Here is a 13,377-nt window from a genome sequence, read left to right as displayed (position 1 = left end):
CAGACGGCACCACCATGAGAGTCGGAGAGGAATTGCGTTTATTACAAATACCACAAGTTGGAAGTCAAATTTATTACATTTATTAACACGTTTAATGTTTCATTAGATACTTTATAGCTTTATAGATAAAGTGTTCATGAAGTCCACTTTCTGCTCCAGCTGGGCATCCAAGGCAGCCTTTGGATAAAAATAATGTTACTCAAATGACCATTCCCCCCCAAAAAATAATTAACAAATAAATTATATATATATATATATATATATATATATATATATATATATATATATATATATAAATTATACGGTCAAAAGTTTGGAAACATTACTATTACTGGTGCCAAAACTGATCAAAGCTGAATTTTCAGCATCCTAACTCAATATCATTCTAATATGATGATTTATCAATGTTAGAAACAGTTGTGCTGCTTAATTATTATTATTTTTTAACCTGTAATACTTTTTTTCAGGATTCATTGATGAATAAAAAGTAAAAAAGAACAGCATTTATTCAAAATAGAAATATTTTTTAACAATGTAAATATTTACTATGACTTTTTATCAATTTAACACATTCTTGCTGAATAAAAGCATTAATTTCTTTCAAAAAAAGAAAGAATAAAAATGGACTGACCCCAAACTTTTGATCGGAAGTGTATATTGTTACAAAAGATTTTTATTTTAAATAAATGCTGTTCTTTCTTTAACTTTTTATTCATCAAAGAATCCAGAAAAAAAGTATCACAGGTTATAAAAACAAATATTAAGCAGCAAAACTGTTTCCAACACTGATAATAAATCAGCATATTAGAATGATCTCTGAAGGATCATGTGACACTGAAAACTGGAGTAATGATGCTGAAAATACAGCTTTGATCACAGGAATAAATTACATACTAAAGTATATTAAAATAGTAATAATTCAATATTGTAATTTCACAATATTACTTCATTTTAACATTATTACTTGAAGTAACAATATTACTTCAATATTACAATATATATATATATATATATATATATATATATATATATATATATATATATATAATATAAATAAATAAAATTGTGAATTAAAAATTACCAGCTCTCGTTTAGCTTCCTCGATTTTCACCCGTGCAAGAGCTGGACTCTGAAAAAAAGTACGACAGTAATGAAAACCGAGAAAATGGATAAAGGATCAAATTATTAGAATTTTAAAATAATTAGAAATGATTTATATGGATGTGGACATGATTACTTCACTGAAATGTGTCCTATATACCGTGCATGACAAAAAAATAATATTTATTACCTACCCCACACATTAAACAACAAAACCACTTGGTGCTTGTTCATGCAAAACTCACTGCCATGATGGTTCCCATGTTCAACAAGGAAAATCTTGATATAAATATACTTACAGGGCTCAAATCACTATACGGCTCGAGTTTCTTCTTCAAAGGTAGTGTTTCTTCTTTCAGCGAAGCGATTTTCTAAGTATAGAAAAAATATCAGAGTAAACAACTTTTATACCATCTTGTAAGATGCAGTTTTGTTTCAGTGGAAGTTCATTAAATGTAAAGAGGACATATTCTGCTTTTTTACACGTTCATGTTCTTTAGTGTGTAATGTTGCTGTTTGAGCCTGAAAAAGCGGACATGTGGACTCAATAAATCCTTATCTTGAGCAAAATAAGCAAGCTGGGCCCGTATTCATAAAGAATCTAAGAATCCTCTCAGAAAACTCTTAATTTAGCTTAAAAACTTTTATGTAGGAGTCTTAGCTTAAGAGCGATTCGGGACCGATCTGAGAGCAACTCTGAGTAAGGAAAAGACAAAAACTTTTATCTTAGTGAGGAGGCGGGATTGACCCCGTTGCTATGTATGACACTATCTTTTGACGACTGTGATTGGTTGGTTGACCAAGAAGGAAAAAAAGAGTGATTTTAAGTATAGGGTCTATTCTAAGCCTCCACTTTGAACTTACATGCGTAATTTTTCCTATTTGATCGTTCTCTCACACACACACACACACACATTATATATGTGTATATAAATCCTTTTTTTATTTACCATGCTGTTGATTTCCTATAAGGTATTTGATTGCTTAGAATGATAAAAATTGTTCCACTCTTTCCAGTTACACTGATTGCTGGCATGTCTATTTAAGTGGTGGTTTGAATGTTGGTTTTAATGTATCAAACATGGAATTTTCCCAGTGGCCAAATATCGTAATGTAGTGATTACTTTCATTTCAGTCGGAGATATTAGCGTGTCTCTAATAAGATCAGTCTCAAACATGATCCCTGCACGATCTAATCTATAGCTTCTTATTAACTCACTGTCATCCATTGTCTGCAACACATTTCTTCTCCCTCTTCGTCTTTCTGACATTTTCTCCTCTGCTAAACAAACTCTTAAGCCTCTTAAAAGTCCTCGTCCGTGCTCCTAACAATTTTAACCTTAAAACCTCTTTTAAGGGTTAAGATGCTTCCTGAATTACTTTTTTCTTTACTAGGATTTTTTCTTTAATTTTAAGAGTAAACGCCCACATTTCTAAGAATTTTCTTAGAATTGTGTCACTAGGAGCTACTCTTTGCATTAAGATTCTTTATGAATACGGGCCCTGATGTTTAGTACAATCTGGATCTTTTATTTAGAATACGTACACGTTTCATTTACATCTTTTAGTTTGTCAAGAGATTTAAAGTGTTGTTTTAAAGTGTCGTTCACATGTGCGTACGAGCTCTAGTATGCAAGAACGAGCCTATGATTTAATCTGGAAATAAAGCAAAATAACTTTTTTGAGTCATCAGATGGCATGCATATCCGTAATTTATAGCAAAACATCTAGCATTAATTCGATCTCAAACAGATTCATTAAAAGTTGTTACTCCACCCACTGCGTGACATCATTAACCAACGTGGTTGAACGACAAAATTGCGACAATACGGTTTCGGGAAACAGTCGTGACTAGATCGTTGATTTCATCATGGATGCATTATACTATGGTGGTTAAGCAGCGAGTTACGCCGTTGTACGGGAAAACAGCCCAGAGCGTTACTGACAGACTGGGAAGAGAGAAGCTGAAACAACATCAAATATGTGAAAAATAATGTTTTGTTTTTTTAACATTCAAGCATGAAAACCAATTGTAGTAGAGCCCAAAAACAAGACTTTGTAAAAGGGCTTTTTTACTAATTCTGCATTCACATCACATTAGAATTACATGTTACTAAAACATCTTTGTTGATCTGTCATCTGTAGTTTACCTCTGATAACTGCAGGATGGCCTGATGGGTAAAAGAATCTTCCATCTGCCGCGAGTCCAGCTTTTCCTGTCACAAACACACAGATTCTGTCTGAATAAGGCTGCATGACAGACATAAAACCGTATAAAGTGATGCCCGGATACAGTTTTAAATAAAAAAGGTGACACAAACCTGTGCAATCTTATTCCTGCAAGTGAGATCTCTGGATTTATTCTTCATGAAGTCCATGTTAAGAAGCCTCTCCTCCGCTGTCGCTGCTTCCACCTGCTGTACATGTGTGATCTTCATCAAATCACTGAAAAACAGTTTTACACACAGACGTCAGTTTTAGATCAGGGGTTTCCAACAGTAATTACAGCTGCATGTGACGGGGGTCCATGGAAAGAATAGAGAATTTCTTTTATAAACGACAGATGGCTCTTAAATTTTAGGATGGGGGTTCCTCACATGAGGATGATCATATTTGGGGGTCCGATCTAAAAGATCAGAAGTCCCTGTTTTTGTGCAGTTGTTCTTATTATGATCAGTAAGAGGACTTAGGAAGGCTGAATACAGTAGCAGTAAAAATCATGACAGATAAAAAAAAACCCTTTCAAACAAAATCAATCAAATTTTGCACAATTAACAAACAAAGAACAGCAAAGTAAAATGCATTGATTATCTCTCGTGTTTTCTTACTCTTGATGTTTTTTCCGAATGACAACCGAGGCCATCATTTTCTTCCTAACAGCGGAAAGTTCCCGCTGCAACTTCCGGTCCGTTTTCTCTGCCTCCAGCACGTCATTGGTCAGTTTATTGATTGCTGGCATGTAGCTGGAGACCCAAGAGTGTGAAATCAGCCACAAAATACAGACATAGTTTAAATTATAAGTTATTATGCACATAGGGACGTGGCTTAATATGATTTTGCCAAGTTTGCAACAATCAGATTTCAGGTGAATGTGCCTCTGTTATGTCATTTTAAAGGTTCCCAATTTTGTATTGGTCTGTTGTGATTGGTCTACTCTGCTCTGATTGGTCAGACGGCCCAGTCTGTTGTGACTGGTCTACTCTACTCTTATTGGTCAGACGGCCCAGTCTGTTGTGATTGGTCTACTCTGCTCAGTCTGTTGTGATTGGTCTACTCTACTCTTATTGGTCAGACGGCTCAGTCTGTTGTGATTGGTCAGACGGCCCAGTCTGTTGTGATTGGTCTACTCTGCTCTGATTGGTCAGACGGCTCAGTCTGTTGTGATTGGTCTACTCTGCCCAGTCTGTTGTGATTGGTCTACCGCTTAAAGTGTGTGTCGGAACCGAAACGCCTATTACCGCATCTGAATTTCAGCTCAGGCTCTTCCTCAGCGCTTGATACACAGTGATACGAACAGTAACAATGGTGTTGGTTTTTCCGTATAAATTCCAGCACGAGTCCTCATCTTTAGAAGTGCATCAAAGTGGATTCACAGCGCTGAAAACAGCATCTTCTCTACATAGACAACACAAGACCAACTCTTCCAGTCTCAGCTACAACTACAGTGTTTGAGGGTCAAAGTAGACGTTGTTCACGGGCAGCCAATGAAGACCATAGACTGGCATTATGCAAATTTGTTACATTTTTAAGTAGGTATGTAACAGAAAGTGAGACTGAATTGCTGATGACTCGTTTCAGCAGTTCAGAATCTACTCTTTCTTTTAGGAGACAATAACTTGATTTGTTGTGCGCTTTGATGTTTAAAACCTAAAAGCCTTTTACATTCACAAACAGCCATATTACACAATAGCCTGGTCCTACCAGACTCTCGTACATTTCATTTGGACAGAGAGTCTGGCCACTCTCCATTGACAAGCGTCAACTTCCTCGAAGGCGGGTACTCTGTTGAAGTTTAAAACTATTGGATCTGCCCAGAGCCACTCTGGATCTGCCGTAACCAATCGCTAACGTTTGGTCGTGACGTAACCCTACAACTCAAACTAGCGCACGACATCAACATCATCGTTCTCAGCCACTCCCTCTGTTCGCTGATTGGACCGGTAAAAATTTGGCCGGAGAAAACCGACGAATATACCGCAAACCCAGACCGAGTACTGAAGGAATATGAAAATTGAGCGGAAGTACGTAGGAGGATGGAGCCAGGCTAATTACACAATGCATGAAAGGTAATATTTGAAAAAGCATAACAGGGGCACTTTAAGATTAGGTTCAGGTAGGTTCTTGGACAACATGATTTTCAACCAATTGATTTTCTCTGGTTGTTTATGTTTGAGGTTTTTTATAGTAACCACCAGGCATGCTACCCCAGGAACATGTCTAAATTATGTATAAAGATGTATATGATGCATTTATGACGTAACATGTTTTTTTTACCTTCCAAGTGACGTGTCTCTGAGTTTAAGCACTTCAGCGGTGCCCTCCAGCACTGACAGCAGGTCCACTGTGGGTTTGGAAAGTCCTCCAGACTGAAGTCCCACTCCCTGGAGAAGCACTTCCTGCAGATGGGCTCCTGCCATAGACCACAATGAAAGTCATGGACCAGCAGCCCCAGCTCAACATGAAAACAAGTCTCCAAAATGATGATTAATTTATTCCACAAACTAAAATGTACATTTACAGAACATGTATGCACTTGGCAGGCTGTGTTCTCCAAAGTGACTATCCTAGCCTCTCACCATCACTGCAGTACTCTTCTGTTTTCTGCTTGCGGTCCTCGATGAGAAGCTCAACCTCTCTGCATCTCATCTCACTGCTCTCCGCCAACTCATACAGAATCTCCACTGTGCGTGTGTTCACCTCAAACTCCGGTACCGGCTGCTGTCCGAACACCTTCCTGAGCCACTGGGACACCTGCAATTACATGGTATATGCAAATGTAAATGGTACATGCAAAAGCTTTGAGAATCAAGAATCAACATTAATTGCCATAGCTTGGTAATAACACCATGATTTTAATGATTTTATATAAATTGACCATGGTTTTTACATTGTATTTAAAAGGATACCATGATATTGCATTGCCAAAATTTTTGTTTTCATTTTTGTTGTTTTGTTTTTATCGACCACACACAAGGACGTGCAGTATAAGACGTACCATATCAAACACATATGTATTAAAACCATAGTGAACACATCTAATATAAAAAGATTAGTATGTGTATTCAGTACAGATCAACACTACAAGGAACAACTGAACTGCTGCGAACATTTACGCATTTGATAAAGCGAATTAAATATGTGCATTTTATTAGTTAAGTGTATCTCATTCTAGTGAATTCTACAAAGACATTAACTCACGATTTTGCTTTTCTCGCACATATTTTCACTAATTTAGTGTCGCATCTAATCAGATTCAGTTACAAACTTCCGAACCCAACACGTAAAGCTCCCGCCACTGGATTTGTTATTCTTGTTCCGGGGTCTCAATGCGCATTTCTCATTGGCTGCACGGATGAAAAACCGACCAATGAGATTCTAGGACGCTGCAGCACTGCCCAATTGGGAAGATCGTATTGGAAAGTTCAAAACGTTTATATTTTCATATCCCTAAAAAATAACTTCAGCGTGATTTTGTAAATATAATTATGTCATTTGTTTTCTCAAAACATACAGATAAATCTACAGCATAGAAATAACTTTTCATACAACGAATTAAAAATATATATTACTGCAATTTTCCTTATCTAGTTTTAAATTAAAAGACATAAGTTACATAATTTGCCTATTTAGAAGTATATCTTTCTAAAAGAAGAGATGTTTGGCAGATTTTTTTACTTGGGAAAAAAAATCGTTCATGAGCTATTGTTCCTCTTTCGCTTTGGATAAAATCGACTACTAAATAAACAATTGTAAAAACTTTTTTTAAAATAATCAACACAAACACAGTTTAATAGACATAGCCTTGACGTTATATGTTATAATCTACATGAATAAAAATTTATCGGGTCGTTTCAAGGAACTGCATCCGGGTCTGTTGTTGACCTTTCGTATATGAGCTGTGCTCGCGACCTCCATTTCCTTCACTCAGCTCCTCGCGCATCAGCCGGCCGCTGCAAGAGGACACACACTCGAGCTCACGCGAAACAACCTATCAATAACCATGCTCTCCGTTCGCGTTGCGGCGGCTCTGGCCCGCTCCTTGCCCAGACGGGCCGGATTCGTAAGTCTCATTTTGTGGTGTTTTAACAGCGCCGAGCCGGTGAATGTCAGCGCTGGTTAATGGCGTGAGGCTGCGCGTCGCCATCTTGCAGTGTGAAGGGCCTACGTATGCTAAGATTGATTAAGCTTTATTTGTTTCGCGTTTTTGACTTCAGCAATGTACTTCTAGGGAACTGAATCTGCGTGTTTTGAACGTATATTTACCTTAAATTTGGTTACGTTTGCATGTTTTGCGAGGTTATTAATGAATGACATTCCCAATTGAAGGTCAGGAAATGCTGCTTGGGTTTGAGACAGGTCAGCTGTCAGTAGCTTTATCTATATGACTGAATTTGGAGTATTTTAGTGCTTAATGGTTTAGTGCATCCATGTATAAACATTGTTGTTGCACTTGCGTTTACCCTTTTATTTAGGCGTAGCCTGCGTTTATGATGTCATAGTGCTTTGCGCTGCATTACGATCACTGAACGCATTCGTAATGTTTGCAGATTCAAAGTTATACACTTTAATTAGTATTTATAGTTATTCTGCTATTACACTGTTAATAGATTTAAGTTCAATGGCGTGGTTGTTGATGGCGCATGAAGGTCAAGGGCTCGCAAGCAACATGCTCGGATTCTGGTGTCTATTACTAACACTATTATAGGATTATAACCAATATATTTGCAATATTGCAGGTTTCCAAGAATGTTGCTGCTGCATGTGTCGGAGCAAAGAACCTGCACACTGCCAGGCCATTGCTGCAGAAGACAGGTATTAAATGTTTCTTTTCATGTTGTACTTGGGACATTTCGGTGTGGCTTTTGTTGTTTTATTAAGCTCTTGTATTATTGCATTCATTCACTCTGCATTGTTATTCAGGCACAGCGGAGGTGTCCAGCATTCTGGAGGAGAAGATTCTTGGAGCCGACACTAGTGCGGATCTGCAGGAGACTGGCCGTGTGCTGTCCATCGGTGACGGTATCGCTCGTGTGTACGGGCTGAGGAACGTGCAGGCTGAAGAGATGGTGGAGTTCTCCTCTGGTCTGAAGGTGAGTGAGCGAGCCCGGGGTCATGAGGTCGTGGCTGAGCTTCAAGATGTTTCAAGATTCTTAAAGGGATAGTTCAACCAAAAGTGAATGGTAATTTACTTAAGTTGTTCCAAACCTGTATGAATTTATTTCTGCTGAACAAGATATTTTGAAGAATCTTGGTAACCAAACTGTTGATGGTCCTCCTTGACTTCCATAGTTTTTTTTTTTTTCAGTGGGGTCAAACTCTTTTATTACCCATTCTTCAAAATATCATATTTGGTGTTCAGCAGAAAGAAATGAGTACATGTTTGGAACAACTTGAGGGTGAATAAAACCCTAGTTAGGTGAACTATCCCTTTAATGCAGTGTACATACAAATTAGCTCTTATTTGAGTGCATTGTTGTAGTTCGAGATGCATGTTTTTTGGTGTGTGTATATGCATAGCAGTCAAATATAGATGTGCCTACTTTCTCCCCCTACATTTTACAATCAATTCTTAAATATTTAACTTGTAAAATTTGTTTTATTTTAACTGAACAAAATGCTTAAATTTACTACAAAATTAACTGGGTTTTGGTTTTAACATTTAAGTTATGTAATTCGTAGGGGTGCACCGAAATTTCGGTCGCCGAAAATTTTCGGCCGAAATGGCATTATCGGTTTCGGGCCGAAATAAAAAAAACAGCCGAAAACGTAAACCGAAAATGAATGTCACCCACCCCTCCCATCCGTGCGCAAGCGCTTAGGTTTCACTCACGGTCGAGCTGTTATCACGCGTCTGCCTATCAAAGATTAAGCATGTCAAATGGCTGTCACTTATTGCACAATCGATCGGACCAACCAACACAAGTTTCGAAAACGAAAATAGGGAATCGATTTTAACGGCCTTCTCTCGGAGCGCGTCCAGCTCATCACTATACGCTCGCAGCGAACGCGCGTCACACAGCAACTGCAGGTTCTGACACACACACACAGCCTATTTCTGCATAATATAGTGCATAATATGTAGCCTTCAGTAATGTTTTTCATTGATGTTATGGCAGTCCACATTGCTGACTTGTGCGCGTCTCAAGCGCCCTCTTTACGTTTGCCCTAATGCCTGTTTAGTTGTCCGTGGATTTGCCTATATTTGCTGTTGAAAACGGATCAACGCCAAATATAGGCAATTTACTAACGATTCAATGAACACTTTGCCTATGTCTCAAAAATCGAACAGGATTTTTTTTTTCCACAAAAATGACAGCCCTATACGAGAGGACACCAAAGTTACAATATGTAACATTTGTTCTGCAAAAATCTCCAAAATTGTGGATTTTTTTTGCACAATTTTTAAAAAACTATATTATTTGATGGAACATAAAACTTGAAGAATAATTATTATTTATATTTATTGTTAAAAATATTTTATGTTTTGTTATGTAACTGTTAATAAAAGTTTGATTATTATATTGTGATTTTTCATTTCAGATCCATTAAATTCAAGCAATATATATATAAGTTTTTAAAAGAAGCCATTTTCGGCCTCCGTTTCGGTTTTCGGCCAAGTTCATCCTAATTTTTCGGTTTCGGTTTCGGCCCAGAATTTTCATTTCGGTGCATCACTAGTAATTCGGTCTCTGTAATGTTCTTGGTTAACTGCTTTTACATCAAGACACTTTCGCTTTTCCTCTTAGGGAATGTCTCTGAACTTGGAGCCTGATAACGTTGGTGTTGTGGTCTTCGGTAACGACAAGCTCATCAAGGAGGGTGACGTTGTCAAGAGAACAGGAGCTATCGTGGACGTTCCTGTCGGAGTGGAGCTGCTCGGCCGCGTTGTGGACGCTCTGGGAAACCCCATTGATGGCAAGGTCTGACCACCAATTGGTTACTTGCATAGTTGTAGATCCTTTCTTTAATATTGATGCCAGTTGTTGGAATTGTTCCTTTAGAGTTTAACAATTTGTCTTTTTGTTTCTCCTCCAAGGGTCCCTTGGGCTCTAAGGAGCGTAGGCGTGTGGGTCTGAAGGCCCCTGGCATCATCCCTCGCATCTCTGTGAGGGAGCCCATGCAGACCGGCATCAAAGCCGTGGACAGTCTGGTGCCCATTGGCCGTGGCCAGAGAGAGCTGATCATTGGTGACAGACAGACTGGGTAAGTGCAGGAGATTGGACTTTTGCTTGGACTTGCTTCATTTTAGCTCAAATCATGCATTTTTAAACTCGTTTACCCCAGCAAAACCGCCATTGCCATCGACACCATCATCAACCAGAAGCGCTTCAATGAAGGCACTGAGGAGAAAAAGAAGCTGTACTGCATCTACGTGGCCATCGGTCAGAAGAGATCCACCGTGGCCCAGCTGGTGAAGAGGCTGACAGACACTGATGCCATGAAATACACCATCGTGGTGTCGGCCACCGCGTCTGACGCCGCTCCCCTGCAGTACCTGGCTCCTTACTCCGGCTGCTCCATGGGAGAGTACTTCCGAGACAATGGCAAACACGCTCTGATCATCTATGACGATCTCTCCAAACAGGTGACGGCTTGGGACACGTTTACTCCTTTAAACCCAGACATGACCAAGTTGTGCATGCAAGGTGTTGTATAGGTCACGCTAGAGTAACCCATGGACGTTTATTGAAGGGCGAAGAAATGCAAATGTTTTAACATGCTTTTGGTCTACCCTTTTTTTTAAATATATATTTATCAGGAGACAGATTATTATCTCTCAGGACAAACTTTTAAGGACTTATTTTGTAAGATGCACCCAGAAAGATGGAGATGCAGTCTTTCATACAAGTTTGCATATGTGATTGAGTATCATATACATCAAGCTTTTATGTATGATATAGTGAATATGGAGCTCGCACTCATTCAGAGGCCCAAACTGAGCAAAAACCTGCAATTTGGTGCAGTTGCTGTTATTTAAATGGACAATCTACCATCTTCCGATAGCTAGTAAAGTAAATCAAGATCTTAGAACGGTATTATTGGAAGATATTTAGTGACATCTGCTATAATGTCATAAGATGATATCTAAGTGTTTGTTTTATGATAAAAGCTATGCAATGCAAAACAATGAATTAGATGTTCCTCAAAAGTACTATTTACATTTTTCTAAAACATTGTTTTGATCAAGTCTCTTCAGTCCAGTAAATGTTCATTTTGAAATATTACTAATATAAGTTAGTTTGCTTTATAAAAATCAGGAAAGATTTCACAGAAAAGGCAGGTGAATGCGAACCAAGACCTTTTACTTGCAAAGTGTAAACTATTGGACAACAGTCCTGTTGCACACAAAGTTGTTAAATTGAGGTCCTAGAAATGTGCATCTCAAATGATGCAGTATGTTTAATGGTATTGCAGGAGTTTGTGTATCTGAGTCTGAATGCTGGAAATGTGAGCTTTGTTGCTCTTTCAGGCTGTTGCCTACCGTCAGATGTCCCTGCTGCTGCGCCGTCCCCCCGGTCGCGAGGCCTACCCCGGTGACGTCTTCTACCTGCACTCCCGTCTGCTGGAGAGAGCGGCCAAGATGAACGACAACTTCGGTGGTGGATCCCTCACCGCCCTGCCCGTTATCGAGACCCAGGCCGGAGACGTGTCCGCTTACATTCCCACCAATGTCATCTCCATCACCGACGGACAGGTGAGTCATTGCACAAGCAGATCCTGCACACTTAATGGCTTGATGCACACGCTGATCTACTCAATCTCTTCATGCAGATTTTCTTGGAGACTGAGTTGTTCTACAAGGGCATCCGTCCCGCTATCAACGTGGGTCTGTCCGTGTCCCGTGTCGGCTCTGCTGCCCAGACAAAGGCCATGAAGCAGGTTTGTTCTGTCCTAGTTTGGCTCCCAATGGATATTTGTAAGCTTGTTTCTAGTAGGACTGCACGATATATTGGGCTGCAATATAATTTAATTTCTTCTAGATTACCATATATTGCTTACATTTTTTTCAATATTGTGCTGCCCTAGTTTCTGTGTAAAAAAAGGGTTCTAAAACACCTGCTGTTTGTTCTCCAGGTGGCTGGTACCATGAAGCTGGAGTTGGCTCAGTACCGTGAGGTGGCTGCTTTCGCCCAGTTCGGTTCTGATCTGGATGCCACCACACAGCAGCTGCTCAACCGAGGCGTGCGACTCACAGAGCTGCTCAAGCAGGGCCAGTACTGTAAGTACACTGCTGCCCCCTACTGCATAGGAGGACATGTTCTCCCTATCTATTTGTAATGTCCCCATGCTGTTTTGTCTCAAGGTCCAATGGCCATTGAGGAGCAGGTGGCTGTCATTTATGCTGGTGTGAGAGGATACTTGGATAAAATGGAGCCTAGCAAGATCACCAAATTTGAGAGAACCTTCCTTCAACACATCATCAGCCAGCACCAGGATATGCTTGCAGCCATCAGGTAAGTTTCATAAGCGCTTCAGTATTCATTGTAATGTCAGTGGAACACCTTGTTCCTGAGACATCACTTTAAAAACCAAATGACAGCTATAAATGTAACTTGCTTAAAGTATAAAGTGCTTATACTCTTATATTTGTGTTTTAGGACTGAAGGTAAAATCTCAGAGGCCACTGACACAAAACTCAAGCAGATCGTGCTCACCTTCCTCTCAAGCTTCGAGTAGATTGTTTCCTGTATCGCTAATGTTTTGTCAATGTTTGCATAGTGCTCCTGCTTAAATTTATACAAACCCTAAAGAAATTCAAGTGGCACTTGATCCTCAATGTACAGAAGTCTCCTAACAGAGAATAAAGTGTTCCCAACTCCATCTTTGTTTGTGTGCTTGTGTGATTTTGTTTAAATGATCAGTTTTCATGATTCTGTGGTTCTAGTGCATTTTAGATGCATACATTATGGCATTTATTAACTGTACTGTTATGCAGAGTTTTCTTTTGGTTTGTTAACCTTACCATTTATAAATACAAAGGGTAGTTTAACACTGTTTCATTTTACATTAACTTCAGTTAGTTCACTTGTTAACATGAACAAACAATGAAAGACA

General features: G+C 39.1%; 2 protein-coding genes across 2 annotated transcripts; one reads left to right on the top strand and one right to left on the bottom strand.

The window, feature by feature from the left end:
• Positions 1-21: 21 nt before the first annotated feature.
• haus1 (HAUS augmin-like complex, subunit 1) lies at positions 22-6,640 on the bottom strand. Its single transcript, XM_084136336.1, has 9 exons — positions 6,520-6,640; positions 5,898-6,072; positions 5,596-5,731; positions 3,930-4,064; positions 3,423-3,546; positions 3,252-3,317; positions 1,401-1,472; positions 1,082-1,129; positions 22-177 (listed from the first exon to the last, which is right to left on the bottom strand). Exons 1-9 carry the CDS (start codon positions 6,538-6,540, stop codon positions 112-114), a joined length of 843 nt encoding a protein of 280 aa, XP_083992462.1. The 5' UTR covers positions 6,541-6,640; the 3' UTR covers positions 22-111.
• A 557-nt stretch (positions 6,641-7,197) lies between these two features.
• Positions 7,198-13,143, top strand: atp5fa1 (ATP synthase F1 subunit alpha). The gene is made up of 11 exons (XM_084136335.1): positions 7,198-7,381; positions 8,058-8,133; positions 8,242-8,411; positions 10,068-10,241; positions 10,358-10,524; positions 10,606-10,906; positions 11,792-12,016; positions 12,094-12,201; positions 12,397-12,541; positions 12,626-12,776; positions 12,921-13,143. Exons 1-11 carry the CDS (start codon positions 7,322-7,324, stop codon positions 12,997-12,999), a joined length of 1,656 nt encoding a protein of 551 aa, XP_083992461.1. The 5' UTR covers positions 7,198-7,321; the 3' UTR covers positions 13,000-13,143.
• Positions 13,144-13,377: the final 234 nt, after the last annotated feature.

Source organism: Abramis brama (genome assembly GCF_963993115.1).
Source record: "Abramis brama genome assembly, chromosome: 15".
Lineage (NCBI taxonomy): Eukaryota > Metazoa > Chordata > Actinopteri > Cypriniformes > Leuciscidae > Abramis > Abramis brama.
This window is presented reverse-complemented; position numbering and strand designations above follow the sequence as displayed.

Coding starts and splice junctions, on each gene's coding strand:
- haus1 (XM_084136336.1), bottom strand. CDS start 6,540: ATGTGCGAGAAAAGCAAAATC. Junction 5,732..5,897: donor AGAAGAGTACTGCAGTGATG/GTGAGAGGCTAG, acceptor GGTCTATGGCAG/GAGCCCATCTGCAGGAAGTG. Junction 178..1,081: donor AGGAAGCTAAACGAGAGCTG/GTAATTTTTAAT, acceptor TTTTATCCAAAG/GCTGCCTTGGATGCCCAGCT.
- atp5fa1 (XM_084136335.1), top strand. CDS start 7,322: ATGCTCTCCGTTCGCGTTGCGGCGGCTCTGGCCCGCTCCTTGCCCAGA. Junction 7,382..8,057: donor TGCCCAGACGGGCCGGATTC/GTAAGTCTCATT, acceptor GCAATATTGCAG/GTTTCCAAGAATGTTGCTGC. Junction 10,242..10,357: donor GAAACCCCATTGATGGCAAG/GTCTGACCACCA, acceptor TTCTCCTCCAAG/GGTCCCTTGGGCTCTAAGGA.